We start from the raw sequence: 20,282 nt of genomic DNA on the forward strand, positions 1-20,282 counted from the left end.
GGGGCTCCTTCATCTAGACCCCCCATACACATACCTCAGCCAAGAGACAAAAACAGCAAATCAGTCACAGTTTTATTAGAGTCTGGATTTAAAAGGTCCAGTCCAGGGGAAGGTGGCAGCGCTGAATCCCGCATGCCACCGGCCAGGGCCAGTCTAGCACCAGATCCACTTCACCAAATGAGGACTGGGCCAGTTCCTGGCACAGATGTGTACAGGGCAGGAGCAACGTCCAGCAAGCAGAGGCCCTTCCTGCCGTCAGCCTGGTCCTGCAGGTCCCCTCTTGCTGGCACAGTCAGCCACTGGCCTGTGGTACAGCACTCGGCTTCCTCTCTTCTCTGACCTGGGCTCGTAGATTCCTGGGTCTGCCTTCCTCCGCCAGCACTCACGCTGAGAGAAACAGACTAGGAGGTGTGGGAGGCAGAGAAGCTGACACCACCTGCATCCCACAGTTGGGCAAAGGCATTTGGGACAGTGTTGGCCTCTCTAAGAGGCCAAAGAGGACAGGAAAAGAGGGAGGAATAGTGTGGTCAGAGGATGGCTGTCCTCGGCCAGGTGCACAAGGCGTCCAGGTCCAGCTCGGCAGCTGAGGAGTCAGGGACACGGTGACTTGCTGGCCTCAGGGTTGGGTCTCTCTATTGTGAGCCACTGCATCTTCTGCTGGTGCTGCTGAACAGCATCCTGGACCCGAGCATCCATCATGGCCTCCGTGAGGACCCCATCCTCAGAGGCATACGCCATGGCCTGGTAGGAAAGAGGGCACAGAAGAAGAGGCTGGCTGCTTGCACAGGGAAGCCCCAGCTCCTCAGTCTGGACCCAGAGGCCCTAGGCCCTGGCACAATGGGCATTCCTGAGTTTATCAGTGGACAATGGGCATTCCTGAGTTTATCAGTGGACAATGGGCATTCCTGAGTTTATCAGTGGACAATGGGCATTCCTGAGTTTATCAGTGGACAATGGGCATTCCTGAGTTTATCAGTGGATTAATATCCCCACTGCTGCCTCTGTTGACTTTGTCAATGACTTTCTAAAATGAAAGCCTGAACAGTTGTTGCTCCTCCACACACAGACAGGCAACTCCCTCAAGCCGGACACAAATGCACCTCAGAAGCCCCTAGCGATTCTGGCTCCGTTTTCCAGCTCAGGCAGACACCAGGTCACACAGCAACTACTCAGGCCAGGTTGTACAGCTGTGTACCTTACAGGCCTCCTGCGGCTACCAAACGATGTCAGGGTGAGGTTTCTCTAATTAGAGCCAAGTGGTACTCCCTGGCTAACTGCTCCTCTTGGTATCTATTCATACCGCGTGAGCATGCTCCCTCCGAGGATGGCACTCCAGGACCAGCCAATAGGAATCGGAACTAGTCAAGTAGTACCCTTTAGACACTATAAAGGACCAGGGCTCACAGGTGGCTGAGACCACACTTCTGCTGGTTTTCTGCTTGAAGCAGAGCATGTTCCAAAAGGCATCAGCAAAAAAGGTATGGAGAATCCTGAAGACGAGGCCAAGGGATTCTCATAGACACTGCATAAGGAGAAGTAGGGCCTGGGATGCCTGAATACAATGAAGAGAAAACTGCAGGCAGAAAACGTTCCTCCTTGGGCACCAGGACAAACAAACCCTACAGAAACAGTTCTGCCAAGACTGTCACCTATGAGGAGATGACAAGTGGAGCCATCAGGAACAGATTACCTAGGGTCCACTGTCCTATTAGGATTCACTGGGGAGGAAGACTTGGCCCCAGAACCAGACCACTAACTTAGCGAGGTAGTCGGAAGCCATGGATAATCTTTTCCAGCTCGACCTCACCGAAGGCCAAAAGTAACTGGAGCCCTGGTTGGATGGACAGGGCGGCAGCCCTCTCAGTGACTACATCTTGCCAAGGACCCAGCTGAGGAACGGCAGAGCCGCACGGGCTCATCCACCAGCCAGCCTAGGAACAGGTGAAGCTGAACAGACATCAGGGCTCGTGCTGTGGGTATCCTGGGCTTGACCCGGGGTTACAACCAAGCCAAGGCAGGGGTAAACAATGCTATGAAACAGAGCCAAGACTCACAGCCTGCTAGAGACAAGGTCATGGTGCCTCTGCTCTATCTTGCAACTTTTCTGTAAATTCAAAACTATTTTTAAGTTTAACTAGGGCAACGGTGCACCTGTGGTCCCGGCTACTCATGAAGCTAAGGCAGGGTCGCTTGACTGTGATGTTCAAAGCCAGGCTAAGCAATGTAGCAAGACCCCAGCTCAAAAACGAGTAAATAGGGGCTCAGCAGTTAAGAGCACTTATGGCTCTGACAGAAGACCTAGGTTCAAGTCCCCAGCACCAACACTGGATGGCATACAACCACCTGTAACTCCAGCTCTAGGGAAATCAATACACTCTTTTTTGTTTTCAGACAGGGTCTCTCTAAATATAACTCTGGCTGGCTTGGAACTCACTATGTGGACTAAGCTGCAGACCAGCTGCCTGCTTCTGCCTCTGCTGGGATTAAAGGTGTGCCGCCACTCCCAGCCTCATGTCCTCTTCTAGCCTTGTAGGCACCAGGCATTCATGCAGCACATGGATACACAGACACCTCACATATACACAAAAGGGCAAGGGAAAGGGACACTCCCTAGCAGCTTCCACACTGACGTCAAAGCCAGAGGCAGACGGCATAGGAACCTAAAGTCCACCAGGCCTGAGACAGAAGTGCTGACAGCTGAGGCCAGCCCAGTCACAGAGCAAAACCTGTCTCAAATAAACAGAACAGAAGCCTGAGCCCAGCCTGGTAGCTCACACCGTGATCCCAATCCTCGGGAGGCCGGGGAAAGAGAGCTGTAAGATCATTCAACGCCAGCCCAGCTACAGAGTGAGACCACGTCTCAACAAACAAGAGGACTCCCTTCACTGCAGAACGACAAACCACGGCAGCTTTCTTACTTTTTATGACACTGGGGATTCAGCCCAGGGCTGAAGACTCGAGGCAGACACTACCACTGAGCTACATCCCAGCTTTCATTTCATTTTTAAACTGCAAGAGGATCTCACTGCATTTCCCAGGCTGATCTTGAACTTGCAATCCTCCTGGCTTAGCTTCCAAAGTATGGGGGTCACAGGTGTGTGCACTCATATATTTTACTTGGCAATGGTTTCTTAAATGTGACATTATAGACAACAAAATGAAAAAAGGAGATAATCAGACTCCACCAAAATTTAAAAGTTTTGTACACTAAGACAGAGGCAGATGCTTCTCTATGAATTTGCAGCCAATCCGGTCTACACAGCAAGTTCCAGGCCAACAATCAAAAAATATTACCAACAATTAAAAATAACAACAAAATAAAGTAAAATACTCTACAGAAGAAAACATTTGTAAATCACACATTTGATAAGAGGTTAATATCCACATTCTGGAAGGAGAGGTGTTTCTATTATAATTCAAGAAAAAACCCACAACTTCAAGACTGAAGGAGAGGGTAGTGTTAAAAGCACTGGATGCTCTGCCAAAGGACCCAGGATCTCAGCACCCACACAGTAACCCAAAACCTCAAATGTAACTCCAATTCCAGGGCCTCTGATGTCCTTTCCTGACTTCTGCAGGCACTATTCTCACGTGGTATGCGGGTGTATATGCAAGCAAAAACACACATAAAAAAAATAAATAAATAAATAAAAGAAACCAGGCATGGTGCAAGGGCAGGAACTGCGTTATCCTGACATGCATGGAGGATAGCGGCTACAGAACAAAAAAGTGTATTTGTAATGTGAAAGCAACAACAGCACACAGGTGTGTGTGCTACTCTACCTAGGCAGCACCCTGGGTATCCTCCTGTATCTCCCATTCCCGAGAATGGCCTAGACGGACCTGCCTTATCCACTCTGACCAACCACCCAGACAGGACCCTCAGGGAGCATCCCCAACTCTCCCCTCTAAGGTCTTTATTTGGACTGTTGCTACTCTCTCTGACAATACATTAAGAGAAAGAAGTGAGCTGTCTTGGTGTAAGCTTTGTGAGCTAGGTAGCCTGCTGGATGAGCTCAGTCTATCACCCCATATTTCTGACATCCTCCTAGGAGATGTATGAGAGATCATCCTTCAGAGAAAGGCATTTCACTGACATGGGGGCACAGAAAGGGTCCCTGGTTCCTTGGAATTCATGCGTGAAACACAAAAGGCTCACTCGTGCTGTCTGCTATATGAAGACCCAGCAAGACCTTAACCTCTATTAACCAGGAAGGAACCCTCTTTAAGATCTGACTGTGCTGACGCTGACCCTTGTACTCTGGCCCCCAGAGCTGTGGGGAGACAGGAGACAGTTCCCTGTTCTCCACCCTGGTCACAGAAGGGTGCAGTCTTCCATGGGAGATGTACATTGTAGCAGCTACGCTAGCCTGTTTACACTAATACCATCCCTGCTGCAGTTAGGCTACGAAGTCCAAACCTAAGTAGGACTGTCCCCCAAAGACACTGCTAAGCTTTAGTGGCCAGGCTGTCACTGGTTACAAACGGTTGGCTCAAGGACGTGGTGAAGTTGGCACAAAGGTTGAAGTGCCCATAGCACACCCATTCCATCAATCCATCAACATGGCTTGACAGCACCAGGGGCTGAAATTCCTAAACTGCCCTGGCCCTGCTATGGGCGTTCCCTGCTGCAGGAACACGGAGCTGCGGCTAGAGGCAGGTTCAAGGGAAAAAACAAGGTTTGAGGGAATGACAAAGCTACTGTGGCCTATGTACCTTCACCAACAGCATCCTTGTCTAGTCTAGGAGGGAACATTCCTGCCCCCTCACTTGTCCTAAAAAGCACATATCCTTGCCAGGCAGTGGTGACACACGCCTTTAATTCCAGTACTCGGGAGGCAGAGGCAGGCGAATGGATCTCTAGTTCAAAAGCAAGTTCTGGACTGCTGTGGAAGTTCCAGGACAGCAAGACCCACATAGAGAAACCGTTCTCAGAAATAAAAACAAAACAAAATAAAAAAGGCAGAATCTATACATCTACTGATCTGGAGCGAGAACTCAGGACTTGTCTACAATTGTCTTAACGGCCAACCCAAACAAGCAGTCAGTCCTAGAGACCCTGCACATCTGCTCCAGACCCTGACACTCCCTAAGACTGTGAGAGCTCCAGATCTGGGCCAGCACATGCTCAGCCAGTGAGAGTACAGCCCCATCCTCCCCGAATCTCATCAGCCCTTGAGGTGGTCTTAGTAGCACCAAGGGCCACATGGTTATCCACACTGGGAACATCCTTCAAAATAAAACTCCCTGTGAGGAGATCAGAGTGGGTTTAGTTACAGGACCCTAACTCACCTGCCAAGCCACAGCAAGCTGAGCAATCTCCCGGCCTGACATCCCCTCCGTCAGCTGGGCGACCTCTGAGCACTTCTTTCCGTAGTCAAACTGGGCCACCTTCAAGCGTCTGGAGAAAAAGTCCCCAAGTGGGCCTGTGCTGCCACAGCTTCTTCACAAAGGGGGCTGGGGAGCAAGGCTGTCCAACACCACCCAATCAGGGTGACATTGTGGCCGTTTTCTGCACAGCCTCGTTGGATGAGGTGAACTCAGCCTTCCCTCCTGACCTACAGGAGAGGCTCAGGTTGGAGCCAGGGGGCTACACTCTCCTAATCTGCCTTCGCGTCTACTCACGAGAACCAAACATACAGTCCGCACCCACACAGCAGGTGTAGTCAAATCTCAGCCAACGATGAAATGCTGACAGAGCAGGCAGATCTCTGGATGAGAACAGTAAGAGCCCTGTCTGTAATCTGAGTTTCCAGCAACAAAATCTGACCAAAAGCTGCAGAAATACACATTAAACTTGCATGCCTGAGCTGAGGCTGGGATTATGAGGCCAGTAGTAGGCAGAGGACCTGGCTAGTTCGGAGGGGGATGAGCTCGCAGGAAACAGCACTGCTAAGCCATGTTTTCAGGCAGCAGCAGGGATTCAGGTCAGGATGCCATGGAGTCCGGGACCCAGGAGACAGCTGAAAGCGGAGTGGCCTCGGCTGACAGGAGGTGTGCAAAGTGTGCTAGACACAGCAGCAAGGGCCTTCTCCCCATCCCTGCCCCCAACATGGCTGCAGAGCAGCTTCCAGGAGTGGTAGGGCAGCTTTGCAGCTACACAGAAGAAAGCCAGGTCACCCAGTCAACAGCTGAGGATGCTAACTGCCTACCCCAGACCCGGTAAAGAGACTCAGCAAACTTAGAGGATGCTGTGTTCCCTTGATACCCAGGGGTCAGTGACCCACGCACTTCAAATTAGCTCACGAGAGTGGGCTCCTGACAGACTTGCAGCTGTCCCCAGGTAAAGAGCAATGGGAGGAAGGGTTGAGGGTCCCCATGACAGAACCACCTTTGACAGGACCCATGTACAGAATGACCTCCCACAGATGGCCTAAACCCCAGGAAAATGAAGTGCCCAGATAGGTTCCAGGTCAACAGGGGACCCCATGGGTTGGACACTTACTGCTTTCCTTCTGTGGCCGGCTTAAGGACAAACTTGTCAAAATACATTCTCACCAGGCGCTCCCGCTCCTCCCGCTGTGGCAGGGCAAAGCAGACCATCTCGTCAATGCGGTCATTGATGGCCCAGTCAAACTGCTCAGGCTGGTTACTGGCCAGGACCAGCATGAACCTGCGGCCACAAAGTGCATGCTGAGGGCTTGTCCAATCATAGGTCACCCAGGGGCCTCTGCAGGTAAACTTTATAGATGGATGCAACTTGGCAGCTCTTCCTTTTCTCCTACCCTTATAGGTCTTGCCTTTCCTTTCTTTTCAAGATGGGATTTGAATCCAGAGATTCCAGAATGCTAGGCGAGTGTTCAAGCACTGATCTACCTCTAGCCCGTGGCAGCTTTTTAACTTAGGGAAGCCCAGGAAGACCTGCGATTGAGGTTGCCTAGTATCTCAAGGTTCTGTTGTTGTCCTCAAATCACTTTTCCCCATTGGCCCTGAGCTAGACTACAGCCACAGGAAGTGAGGGGATGGGCACATACTTATCAGAAGGCTGGGCCCTGTCCTTGTGATAAGCTAGCTAAGGACAGGATTAGGGGATTTGGAAGCAAGGAGCCTGTCTGACCATAGGCATCCACCCTGCCATTGGCTTCTGGGCAAAAGTTCAAACTGGGGTCCCTTTCAAGGCCAAGATGCTACCCTAGTCCCAGTAGCCCAGATAAGGACCAAGACTCCATCCTTCTACACACGATACCTGGGATCTGCCCCCAGGAAGAGTAAACACACTCTAGCCTCATGCCCTGAAAGCAGGCTTCGGGCATGTTCAGTTAGCGGGAAAGTCTCAGCCAGGTGCACGTGGACAGCTGATGTCAAGAGGCGTGAGATGACGCTCAAACTGGGGTGGCCTTGTGGACTAACCCAGCAGATGTGATGTTTCATACCCTCCAGGGCCCGTCCTGGTAGGAACATGAAGACACCCCAGACAGTTGCCCACATACTATGTCCTGGGTCCCTGTGAGGACGGAGGCTAACAATGCCCAGAAGTTTCTGCACTTACTTACTACTGTGCTGTCCTGTCCTGTGTAGGAATGCGTTCAGAGTAGCCCTGAGGTCTTCACTTATCTTTTCCTGCAGGAAGAAAGTTCCGCATTAGTCCCCAGCCTAAGGAGCAGTTTTGCACATGGCCAAGGAAAAGTGTCCGCAGGAGACACTGTCGGGAGGGTAGGGCAAGGGTTAGATACACAGGCCTAATTTGACAGCCAGAATTTGGATTCCTGTTGTTTAGCATCTCCAAGACTGTTGTTCAATGACAAACTCCTCAAATTTAGGAGGAAAAGCAACTGAGCAGCATCTCAGCTGGCACAGCATGAGGACTTAGACGGTCTGTGCTCTAGGCCACAGTAACCTCTAGGCTGGTCCCCTGCTCAACTGGCTTAGTGCACCCAGCTCTGAACAATTCCCACTGAGAGACAGAGTTCCAGGTACTCACAGTTGCTCGCTTCCTGAGGAAGGCGTCTGCTTCATCCACAAAGAGCAGGAGGCTGTGAACCAGAGGGTGGTCAGGCAAGGGGATGCTGGGATCCTACAAGCCAACACCTGGAAGCTCCCAGAAGCAATAGGAAGGAAGTATAGTGCATTCCCCTGGGAGAAGATACCCCACAGAACACAAGCCTCACCCTGTCAGGGGCTCTTAACATCCTGACCCAAGGGAAACAGAGCTCACAGTTTCAAGAACCCTAATGCTGAGAACCCAGCTGCAGCTCTGATGGGATACGCTAGGCAGAGAACACTCCTCCTACCCACAGATCTCAGTAGGCCTCACGTCCAGGTAGAATAAGGTAGTTATTCAAGGTAAAATGGCAAAGACCAAAGCCGAGGACACATCAAGGTACGGGGGCAATGCCAGGGGCAGTTATAACCAGCTGTGCCATGCTGCATGAGCCAACAGTCAGAGGCCTACATCCACTCCTCTCCCCATCTGAGCTAGCCACTCACTCCTGGCAGCAATCATATCTGCCAGCGTTATTGTATGGGAAGCCTTGGGACCAGATTGACATTTTTTTTCTAATGGAGCCTTCAGAATAAGTACCCACCCCTACATGTCCTCAGAATCTAGAGGTTACCCATGGCCTCCCACACAGTATCAAGGACAAGACAGTGGGGAGACAGCAGGGTACTTGTTAGATACCTGGTGGGCCCCTAGTGGGAACCTGTGTATGTGGGGGTTGTATGCTCACCCTCGTCGGCTAGTGCTTGCCCAGTCGAAGACCTTGTGCATGGCGGTCACACCCTCCCGCCCCATGGGGGCCACGTCCCCGCCTGTCATGATGGCGTAGTCCATGCCTGAATGCAGTGCGAGTTTCTGGGCAAGGAGGGTGGGGAAACAGAGCAGATGTTCCCTCCCAGACTCGCAGGCCCACAGCTCCACCAGCCAATCCTGCCCAGCAGCACCCAGTCCCACCACAGTCACAGCCAGATATTTTTACCTTGGCAAACAGGGTTTTGCCAGTCCCTGGTGGTCCATACATCAGAACGTTTCTATACAGGCTTTTGTTCTTTTTGGTATTTCTTGTTGCGATGGCAATATCTCGTACCCGTGCCTCCAGGCTAGGCTGCCAGAGAAAGATGAGGTTTGGGGACCTGGTCTCCCAGCCTACGGACAGCCTTAGGAAGTGGAAGGACCACAGGTATTCTAGTGCAGCTTAGTCACTGTGGACACTAGACTGGCCAATGAAATATCTGAATATGGTACAGTAACTCGTATTTCAGGACCCCAAAGCCACAAGCATAAGGATCACAAACACACTGGTCAAGCTTTGCCATCCCTTCCCTGGGCCCACAAGGCTTTCCAAACCACAGCCCCCACAGTGACTTACACTGAGGATGACGCCCTCCAGTGCGTCCTGGGGTCTGCTGAACAGTCGCCTGCTGACCTGTAGGGGAAACCAACCGTCACAGCTGGCAGGACAGCCACCATGAAGACTGCACCCAAGAGCTCAAGATTAGCTACTCAGTATCAAAGCTGGAGCAACAGTATCTACTGTGGGGCCTGGTGATTATCCTCTCTTTACTATAGGTTTTTATCTTCCCACCTACTTATACTGAGCATCTGAAGAGACGTCAGAGAGGGCAGAGAGCAGTTAAGCCTAAGGGAGGGAGCTAGACACTAGGCTACTTCCCACCTCTGACGTGAACAGCTAAAGCAGACCAGGAGCAGTCCTATAATCAGATAACACTGATTCAACAGGCCCCATAGGTACAGCACAGTCATGAGAAAACACCCATGCCAGCAGGAAAGAGAAAGCAGAAACGTTATCAGGTAAAAGGGGAGGACAGAGAAATGTGCACACTTGTTTGTGACACAGGAAGAAACCTGGCAAGGATTTGGAACCTTATTGTGGCCATACCTGAATGGGATGCCTCAGTGCCTCCAGCACTGAGATGCGGGACGTCTCCCTCACCAGGGAGGGCTTTCCCAAGCGGGCCTCAATGTACCGACCAGCAACAGCAGTAGCGTTCTTGGCAGAATAGACTCCAACAGCCAGTAGTGTCAATCCAGCCACCTGGAACGGAAGAGCCGCACCTCTGCCCCACAGTTCATCCTGTGCCCAAGAGCAGCTAAGATCTTACCGTAGCCTACGCTGGACCCTGGTTGGACCCCAACCCTACACTACAGTTAGTCAATGCTCACTTGCATACTTCAGGGGACAGCAAAAGTATGTCACTGGGACTGTCCATCAGAGCAAGGTTGTAAGAACGTGGGACATGGTGGGGCGTGGCGGGATATGGCTGGATACTCCCTAACAGTCTTTCTTGCCTTCTATGATTCTTACCATCGAAAAAGTTAAACTTTATTCTTAGAAAACTAACCACAAGCCATGAGTTCCTTTTAAGTGGTAATATACTGGCAGACTGAGAAGCTCCACAAAGAGGGGGCATCTTCCAGACTGGCCTGTGGTTTACTGGTGACTTCCTGTTTAGCATTCCTAAGACCTTAGGTTCTACCCCCCAGCATCCCAAATAATAAAATAATGTGCTTTCAACATTCCCCTTAGCGGGTCATCCCCTGCACCTAGCATGAAGACATCCGTGACCCTGAAGATGTCTCAGACCACCTCCTACCTCACAGACCACCTCCTGCCTCATAGAATTGGCTGGGAACACACTACCAAAAATGGCATGGTGACAACACCTTTAATCCCAGCATTCAGGAGGGAGAGACAGGTGGATCTGTGAGTTTGAGGACTGCCTGGTCTACATAGCAAGTTTCAGGACAGCCAATCCTACAAAAATCAGAGCTACATAATAGAGAGATCCTGTTAAAAAAAAAAAAAAACATTAAAAAAAAACTTACCAGCACCTTCTCCCAAGGACACTGGGAAGTAAAAGTGAATTCTGGCCCTTTTCTACATCTATTCCTGGATTAGAAGTCTGAAGCCTTGGGGCTAGAGCGGTTAAGAGCATTTGCTGCTTTTCCAGAGGACCGGTGTTCAATTCCCAGCACCCACATGGAAGCCCACAACTGTCTGCAGTTCCAGTTCCAGGGGATTGGACAACCTCACAGCAGTGCACATAAAATAAATAAATAAACAAAGAAGCCTGAAGGTAGGCTGCCACTGCCAGGACAGGAGGGGTTTGTTCCACCAAGAATTATGTGTTAGGTGCTTAGTCTCAAGCAATGCTGCAGAGTTTGCGAAACCTTCAACAGTAGGGCCTGGTAGAAGCCATTAGGTGGCCCTATTCAGACTTTCCAACACCAGATGTCAACCATGGCTACTGTGGAGGCCCAAAGACGGCAAAGGTCAGCGAGTTTCGGATTATTATGCTTCTAATTCAAACAAAGGTTCAACCTAGTTGTAAATCAGAGTTCTGCTCTCTCAAGGCTATTATCAACAGGTGTGGCTATTTGCCAGACCCCATGCTCCTGAAATAAGGAAGTAGTTGGTTCCTACCTAAAACAAAAGTCTAAGGATCCAACTAAGTTCTTGTTCCCTTTACGGAAATAACTGGGATTCCACCCAGGAGTGGTTTGCCCACAGAGTGTTTGGTCTAGGGCCTGAGTGATGAATGGACCCCATGACTTTCAATTTGTATATTAATGCAGCCCTTTTGTTCTGCTCCTACCTTTTGAAATCAGGGGTACTTTAAGCAGTTGGAAATTAAATGCGGACGAATTTTAAGTACACACTGAAATTCCCTCCCGATACTATCCTATGTGTTTCTGCATTTTATTATTTTTGTTCGCAATTTCGTATTCCTTACTGTATTTCTAGATTCCCATGCCTCCACTCTGGAAGAAAGGTAATCTTGGTGAGGCTGGCCCTGACAGGGTACCTTGCGAGAGCAACATCAAATGGATTAAGATAAGACTGAATTGTCTGAAATGCCTTGAGTCCACATACTCTGTCATGTCTCACTATAGTTCTCAAAGACAGCTGTAGCTCATGTGCCTCATCTGTGCTGAGTATATCTCCAAATACTAGATGTCTTCATAGCCAGCAGGAAACAGGGCTGAACTTTACAGGGAAGCCCCCAGAGACTGTGCCGCAGAACCGCCCACTAGGCTCTCCCATAGGGAACTACAGCAGCACATACCGTGGCTGTCACTTTGTCCCAGTCTGTCACAAAGGTACGGAATCCTTCACCAAACAAGGTGCCAGCTGTCCTGCATGAGGGGGAAAAGTCACATGACTTTCACCAGTAACTTCCTAGCGTGACCTGGGACAGCAGGTCCTGGGCTCTGGCCGCATCCTTACCTGATGGACTCCAAGATGGTCTGTCGGTGTTCAGCAGCCTTGAGGCGAATCTGTTCCCGGATGATGTCTGCATTCTCTCGATCAGCCTTGGCCCGTGCTCGGGCCTCAGCTTCTACCCGCAGCATCTCATTCTTATGTCGCAACTCCATCTCTCGCTCCACAGTGGCTGCCCCAGGGAAAGGCAAAGACAGTGATCTTCAGCTCATTATGTGCCTGCCTCTGCCCACATTACTGACATGCATACACAGGCCTAGATATTGCATGGACCAGAAGCAGCAGTGTCACAGTGAACAACCCATACTGCAGAGCAAGGATCCCTGAAATAGCCTGGAACTGACATTTAACCAAAATATCAGAAACGGCATGAGATGCAACAATGTATGCCGTTTCTGTCAGCAATAAGAACCAAACACCAAACACTAAGACACTATCACAATGACACCAACAAATTGCCTCAAACCCTTCCTGACAGACTCCTGGAGACAGGAAATGCTCCTGCAGGTTGGCCTAATGAATGAAGCTCTAACACAGGAGTTAAGGCCAGGCAAAGTTCCTATCCAAATCAACGCGTCCCAGAACTTTCTGCTCAGGGGCAAGGCTACAGATGAAGCTTCTGCTGAGAGTTAGCTCTTTGTAACCATGGCACCCAGCGCTGTCTGGTGTCAAAGCCCTTAGCTGAGGTCGCAGTGAGCCTCTGTGCAGGTGTTTCCTAAGGACTAAGATGCCCAACAAAGCCACCCATCCTTGGTGACCACCTACCTCGACGCATGGCCTCCTGCTTCTGCACAGACTCCTCCTGTTTCCTTAAATTCTCTTCATTCAGAAGTTGCTGAGAGAAGGCACAGAACAGGTAAAAGCTCTTGAAAATCAGAAAAACAAACCAAAACCAAGCCTACAGACTGGAGCTGCTGAGTCAGGAATGCGTCTGCCCACCGGAGGAGACCCAACTGTCTTGGGGCTCCAGCTGATACACTCCCGTGCAAGCACATCTACTGTTGGCCCAGGGCATGCACACATTAAGAGACTGGCTTCAGAGCTGCCCCACCTGCTGGGGCAGAAGCAGCCCTTCATAGCAGCTTCAGTAATGCGGTTCCAAGACCCTCAGGAAGAGGTCTATAGATCTCTGCTCTATAGAATTCTGATCTTTGCCTACTGAGAGTAACAGCTATAATGCCCCAGCAAACAAACATGAACACAAGACCAAGGCTGATGAGCTCCCTATGACAGGGAGCCAGCATGGAGCAAAGGAGGCCTATCCAGGTTTTGAATTACCCAGGGACCTTGTCCTCCACCATTTACTGACCTTGCTAGCTAGACAGGTGTCCATCTAGCAAGAACCCTCAAGAGTAACTGAAAAAACCCACCTCTGTCGTGGAAGCATAAGAAATTCTGTGCATGGGCTTGTGTATGTGCTTGAACATGCCTGCAAACATGTCAACATGTAGAGTGTGTCTGGGCGTGTTCATTGTGCACACAGGCCCGTAAGTATACACATGCCAGGGCCTACCAATGTCAGAAAATTCACCCAGGACCAGCCACACTTGCATTCTTGCCCGTGAGCTCAGCTGCATGTCCCCTGGTTACTGCAAGGGCAGCACAGCTCTCAGGTGTGCCCCGCTTACCTGCTGTTTCAGCTGGTCGTCATAGCGCTGTCGAGCCAGCTTATCCTGGTACTGGGCCCTCTAGGGAAAAAGACAGAAGTAAAGACACACTGTGGCTGGAGAAGCTTCCAGAAGGATCAGAGAGGACCTGGACCCACCCTGGAGTGGCTGCTGAGTAAGCCACAGGTGAGCTGCCACCTTCCACAAACATGCAGGTGCAGGATGGCTCTGTACCAAGGAGTCTATGTTTAGGGGTTGTTTTTGTTTATTTTTACAATTGTGGTCCAGGTCCTAGTACAACTGCCACCCTCAGCTGGTCAGAGCGGCATCTCAATGTCCCATCCCCACTCCTGTACCCCTGGCAGAAACGGCTCCCTGTGCACTTACAGCCTGGTGCTGCCGGGTCTCTTCACTCAGAGTTTTCCTTCTTTCCTCGGCTTGCACGCGGATCTGTTCACTCTTCAGTTGCTCTACAGCGGCTTCATATTCCTGCAGAACACAAGCGTACCCTGTAAGGCTCACACTGCCCACAGCCTGCAGATCACAGGCGTACCCTGTAAGGCTCACACTGCCCACAGCCTGCAGAACACAGGCGTACCTCTATAAGGCTCACACTGCCCACAGCCTGCAGATCACAGGCGTACCTCTATAAGGCTCACACTGCCCACAGCCTGCAGAACACAGGCGTACCTCTATAAGGCTCACACTGTCCACAGCCTGCAGATCACAGGAGTACCCTGTAAGGCTCACACTGTCCACAGCCCATTCCACAGTGCTACAGACTACAAGATGGCAGCATCAAAGGCCATGCCAACTGGTCTATGCAACAGGCTAAGATAAGGCAGAAGACAACTTTAGATCATAGTCTGGGCAGATACTCATCCCCTCAGTGGGCTCACAGCTCTCCGCACACGGACAGACCAGGCCGGCAGAGATCAGGATGCTACTCCTTTGCCCTGAGCTCATGTCACAAGTGTACTGTATTAGCAGACAAGGACTAAGGATGGAGCCTGCTCCATGCTCACTGAAAACTCTGACGGGGTTCTTCTTTTAGGTTTTGTTGTTTGTTTCTCAAGTCAGGGTTTCTGTGTATCCCAGATTGTACTGGAACTCAGCTACCCACCTGCCTTTGCCACCTAAGTGCTGGGATTAAAGGGTGTACACATCCAGCTTCTAGAGGTTCTTCCGAGTGCAGAGTAATGAAGTGAAAATTAGGTGTGGTGGACATACCTGAAATTTTAGCATTTAAGAGGTGGTAAAGCTTGCCTTTAATCCCAGCACTCAGGAGGCAGACAGGAGGAACTCTTGAGTTCAAGGCCAGCCTGGTCTAGAGGATTGAGACCAGAGCAGCCAGGGCTACACATAGAAACCCTATCTTTAAAAACAAAAATAAAACAAACAAAAAACTTGTCTCAAAACAAACGACAAAAACATAAAACAAGAATTTCAAGAAAGATCCCCTGCCTTCAAGAAGTCAAGACACCCTCACCTACACCTTCCCTTGCAAGCACCTCTACTACAGAGTCACAGCCATATACTCAGCATCCTGTTCTTTTTTTTGTTTTGTTTTTTTGAGACAGGGTTTCTCTGTAGCTTTGGTGCCTGTCCTGGAACTAGCTCTTGTAGACCAGGCTGATCTCAAACTCCCAGAGATCCGCCTCTGCCTCCCGAGTGCTGGGATTAAAGGCGTGCACCACCACCACCGGCTCAGCATCCTGTTCTTACTTCCCCCAGTTCCCTCAAATGGAGGACACATCCACAGGTCATCTGTGAACTGGTTCTCACATCCTCATGGCACCAGCCCACAACTCACCTTGAGTTTAGATTGCTGTTCCAGCTGCAGTGTCTGCTCCTGCATCTGCGCAAGACTCAGTGCCTCCTTGGCATGACCTGTAGGAGCGTAGGAGAGGGTGTTAGTCTACTAACAGTAGGCACATCCGTGTGGCCCAAAACAGACCTCTCTCTCATGCCAAGGGCTTTCCGAGAAACAACACTCAATCCTGAATCATTTCCAGGCTCCTACAATGACCTCTCCCTTCAAAGCTACTGCTTTGGGTATGCAGCTCAGTTGTTAAGAGTTTGTCCAGGTTAAACAAAGCCCCAGGTTGGACCCCTAACATCACACAAAGTCAGGTGTAATGTGCATGCCTGTCATCCTAATATTCTGAGGGTGGAAGCCAGAGGATCAGGAGTCCAAAGTCACCCTCAGCTGCGTTGTGAGTTTGAGTTAGCCTGGATTCCATGAAACTTTGTAGAAGTGATGGAGATGAGACAGTAAGAGCTTGGTGAGAGCTCAGGCCCCATCCCCAGGGGATCCTCACACTGCCGAGAACACCATCAGAAAGACCACTGCAAAATCATCCACGATGGGGTTGTGGAGCAATAACAAGCCAGGCATTTTCCAATCAGGGAAGCAGAGCTCTGGCTGGTGTCCATATCTGTATCCATTAATGATATTAAAGAAATATGCATGCAGAAAAGGATGAGTAAGGATCAGATACCAGACAACACACCTAGGTCTTCTGTGTTCTGTGTGTCAGATGGCACTGATGTTTGTCAATACTTAGATACAGTAGGAAAAGCTTTACTTCTAGTACACTCTAAAGAGGTTTAAGCATCAGGTCTCCAAACCTTCCTTGATAGTTTTCTCTTACCAATACCTCATTGTGAAATTTTCTAAAACAGAAACCATGGGAATGATGATCACTCAAACTCACAGAGATCCGCCTGCCTCTGCCTCCCAAGTGCTGGGATTAAAGTGCTGGCTGTTTATATTTCTGAAGTCTTCAAGGGCAGCTACTATCTCTGTACGTTACTTTTGAGTAACAAGAACGCCATTAACCAGAGCTTAACATGGGTATCTGGAGGGAACACGGCTTAGACGGGTACCATGGTAAGAATATTTCACAGGTTTAGATGTCCACAGCAAATGTCTTGGTATCTGGGATCAATTCACAAAGCACACAGTTTGGCATGAACTCCACCAGTGGGTAGCAGTGTCAGAGCTTCCAAGGACCTTCCAAGACCACCTCCTCCTAGACTCTCTGGTTTTCAGTGACCAGGATGGAAGACGAAAGAACTCACACATGAAGAGAGACAGCAGCAAGGCACAGTCTACCCTACTTCAAGTTGTAAGCTTTGAAGCCAAGAGTTGAGCAGACCACGGGAACCCCTGAGACTCTGACAGGAAAGGGCTGGGGAGAGCAATACTCCTTGGGGCCTCATCTCAGCAAAGTAAACAGGTATGGGAATGTCACAGTCCAATAAACCTGGGACCAAATTCCAGCTCCTGTTCATTCTTCATGTGACTTTGGCAAGCTCAGCTAAGGTCTCTATTTTCATGTGAAATGAGACAGAACAGGTAAGTTCTCAGCACAAGTTTAGGGCCCACCTGAGACTACCCTACAAGAAGAGGACTCTGATGGGGCATGTAGAACCCACAGGAGGTGCTGCTGACCCAGAAAAGAGAGCTCTGTTAAGGCAGAGTAGAGGCCGAGGCACTGGACCCAGGGGAGAATGTCCTGGGCCAGAGCTTCAGGACTGCAGTGTGGGCACCTAGACAGCAACAGATATGCAAGAGTAGCCGGGATGCAGAGAAGGACGGTAACTCAGTAACAGACTGTAGGAATGGGACTAATAGCCGAGATTCAAGTCTGAAATTCTAGGTGTGCCTAAAGAGTGACCTTCCCCCAGCCCAGGAGTCTCCAAGAAAAGTGTCCCCTACATAACTCTGTAACAGGACATTGGGTCATCTGTCAGGTCTGTTAACACTGGAAATGCCTTGAAAACCATCCACCGTCCCTCATTTCAACCCAATCACTGAGAATACCTAGCAAACATAACCGATTATTACCTCTGCTAAGTCAAAAGAGATGATCCTGGTCCCAAATCTGAAGGCTTTGAATGTCTCTATGGGGATTTGAGTCAGCAGGGCTCCGAGACCACTGCCCAAGACTTGACAGGATCTCACTGTGTACCCTGGATGGCCTGGAACAAACTATGTAGATCAGCCCAGCTTCAAACTCAGAGTTCTGTCTGCCTCTGCCTCTCAAACGTTGGTGTAGCCCCACAAGAACAGAGAATTGACTCACCAAGTGCCAGACCCTCTCTGAGAGGCTCTGCATATCGTACCTATTTAAATTAGGGTTTCCCGAGAGAATCTTTAAAAAAACAGAACCCATGCATAAACACAAAACTGAAGCCGGGCGATGGTGGTGCACGCCTTTAATCCCAGCACTCGGGAGGCAGAGGCAGGCGGATCTGTGAGTTTGAGGCCAGCCTGGTCTACAAGAGTTAGTTCCAGGACAGGCTCCAAAGCTACAGAGAAACCTTGTCTCTAAAAAACAAACAAACAAAAAACCCCCAAAAAACAGATGTTTGTGAGCCACCATGTGGTTGCTGGTAACTGAACTCAGGACCTTTGGAAGAAGAGCCACTGCTCTTAACGGCTTAGCCATCTCTCCAGCCCCCATTTCAGGCTCTTAAAAAGACTTCAAGCCGGGCGGTGGTGGCGCACGCTTTTAATCCCAGCACTTGGGAGGCGGAGGCAGGCGTATCTCTGTGAGTTCGAGACCAGTCTGGTCTACAAGAGCTAGTTCCAGGACAGGCTCCAAAACCACAGAGAAACCCTGTCTCGAAAAAAGCAAAAAAAAAAAAAAAAAAAAAAAAAAAAAAAAAACGATTTCAAATAGCTGGGTGCTGGTGGCGCAAACTCAGGAGGCAAAGAGGCAGGCGGATCTCTGAGTTCCAGGCCAGTCTGGTAGAGAGAGCTCCAGGTCAGAGCTGTTACACAAAGAAACCCTGTCTCAGAAAAAAAAAAAAATCAACTAGCTGGACAGCAACGGCACAGGCCTTTGATACCAGCACTCGGGATGCAGAGGCAGGCGGACCTCTGAGTTCCAGGCAAGCCTGGTCTACAGAGACTGAACAGCCGGGAGCTACACAGCGCTCAGGAGACAGCGGCAGGTGGATCTACCAGCCTGATCTACGTGAGTTCCAGCCAGGGACAACAGTCTTTTAAAAACAAACAAACAAACAAAAACCCTTATATTACATTTTGGCACGAACTGTCAACATCAAAGCAGACTGGATATTTGCGGGGAAACACTGGCTCCGAGGGTACTTTTACAGGTACCCTCCCGTCACGTTCCACAGTGGAGTGCTATTATCCAACAATCAATGCAGACTCTACTGTCTTTTGGCTAAAACCAAATGCCTTTCAAAAATGCTCCCTTTATTAAGTGGGTGATTACAACCAATTACAGCACGGATCACCTGACCTGGTCATGCCTTTTTGGCCTGCACCCACGTGGAGGCAGCAAGAGAGCCCAGTAGTAACCAAGACCAGCACTGGCACACGCAACTCGAGCCTCTCGAAAAGCCTCTCTAAAACGGCCTCTTCTGCCGCGTTGACAGCTACCAAGTGCAAGAGGGTGACAGAACCTGGATCTCCTGAAATGCAGGATAGCTACGGCCATGTGACTACCAGGCCGTTCGGGTCACCTGCAAAGCAGGGCTGCAGACAGAACACTTCGCAGCTGAGACACCAAGAGGACCAAACTCGCTGAAACCACTCGCGCCTCCGAGACGAACCTCCCAAGCCCAGCCCGCGCACTCACGCGAGTGCTCCAACTCGCGCGCCGCTTTGGCCGCACGCTCCAGGCCCGTGGGGTCGAAGTTGCTCCATTTGTCCTTGGGCGATTGCCGGTCTCCGGCACTGCGGTCGCCGCCACCCTCCGCCCCGGGCTGCGCGGGCGGCAGAGGCAGCGGAGGCCCCGTGCCTTCACCCTTGGGGCCCTTGATGCCAAAGAGCCACGACATGGTCCACAAGCGCAGCCCGCCCTCGGGCGTCCGCTCCGGACTCGAGCGTGACTCGCGCGGGGATCCTGGCAGGCACCACGCGCCGCGGATCGACGAAGTGCGCAGGCGCGACACACCCCTCTGCCTTCCCGGCGACGGAAACTCGCGAGGGCCAAAGCGCTCTCCGCCATCGGATTGGCGGCTGCGACAGGGACGCAATTGGCGTCGGTGGCGCGATTTGCCCAACTGTCTAAGGAGGCGGAACTGGAAGGAGCTCTTGGACCAAGCAAATCGGAACGAAGTTTTCGAGGTGGGTGTGCCTTCGTCCTAGAAAACGCCCTGTTCTAGCCAAGGTGCTAAGGGTCCGTCGTTATCAGCATTTATGGAGACGTCCCAGCCGTAGTGGCCTCAGATCAGAAACACACTGGACCACACCACTCAGGGTGGGAACTCCTGCTATGAGTCCAGACACAGAGAACACCTGAAGGAGATGGAGATGCCGGGGTTCCCGGAGCTGACTTCTTCCAGACTTGAGATGCCTCAGGGCATGGCAGCCAAGGGCGAGGTAACCGGCGTGAGGTCACAAGCCCGAAGGTTGAGGGAAAAGGTGGCCACGGGCCCTTACTGTGACCCCACGCTTTACCGAAGCCCGAGTCTTGCAGGTCTGCGGCTGCTTTGAGCCTCTCCAATCCGG

General features: G+C 50.7%; 1 protein-coding gene across 1 annotated transcript; it reads right to left on the bottom strand.

Moving 5' to 3' along the window:
• Positions 1-55: 55 nt before the first annotated feature.
• Positions 56-19,713, bottom strand: LOC142833844 (ATPase family AAA domain-containing protein 3A). The gene is made up of 16 exons (XM_075945683.1): positions 19,408-19,713; positions 15,603-15,679; positions 14,177-14,278; positions 13,811-13,870; positions 12,948-13,017; positions 12,189-12,354; positions 12,028-12,097; positions 9,840-9,995; positions 9,309-9,365; positions 8,919-9,044; positions 8,670-8,794; positions 7,922-7,973; positions 7,490-7,560; positions 6,446-6,613; positions 5,293-5,401; positions 56-741 (listed from the first exon to the last, which is right to left on the bottom strand). Exons 1-16 carry the CDS (start codon positions 19,607-19,609, stop codon positions 592-594), a joined length of 1,761 nt encoding a protein of 586 aa, XP_075801798.1. The 5' UTR covers positions 19,610-19,713; the 3' UTR covers positions 56-591.
• Positions 19,714-20,282: the final 569 nt, after the last annotated feature.

The sequence above is a fragment of the Microtus pennsylvanicus genome, chromosome 13 (assembly GCF_037038515.1).
Source record: "Microtus pennsylvanicus isolate mMicPen1 chromosome 13, mMicPen1.hap1, whole genome shotgun sequence".
Taxonomy (NCBI): domain Eukaryota; kingdom Metazoa; phylum Chordata; class Mammalia; order Rodentia; family Cricetidae; genus Microtus; species Microtus pennsylvanicus.

Coding starts and splice junctions, on each gene's coding strand:
- LOC142833844 (XM_075945683.1), bottom strand. CDS start 19,609: ATGTCGTGGCTCTTTGGCATCAAGGGCCCCAAGGGTGAAGGCACGGGG. Junction 14,279..15,602: donor AACAGCAATCTAAACTCAAG/GTGAGTTGTGGG, acceptor TGTGTTCTGCAG/GAATATGAAGCCGCTGTAGA. Junction 13,018..13,810: donor ACGACCAGCTGAAACAGCAG/GTAAGCGGGGCA, acceptor GCCTTCTCTCAG/CAACTTCTGAATGAAGAGAA.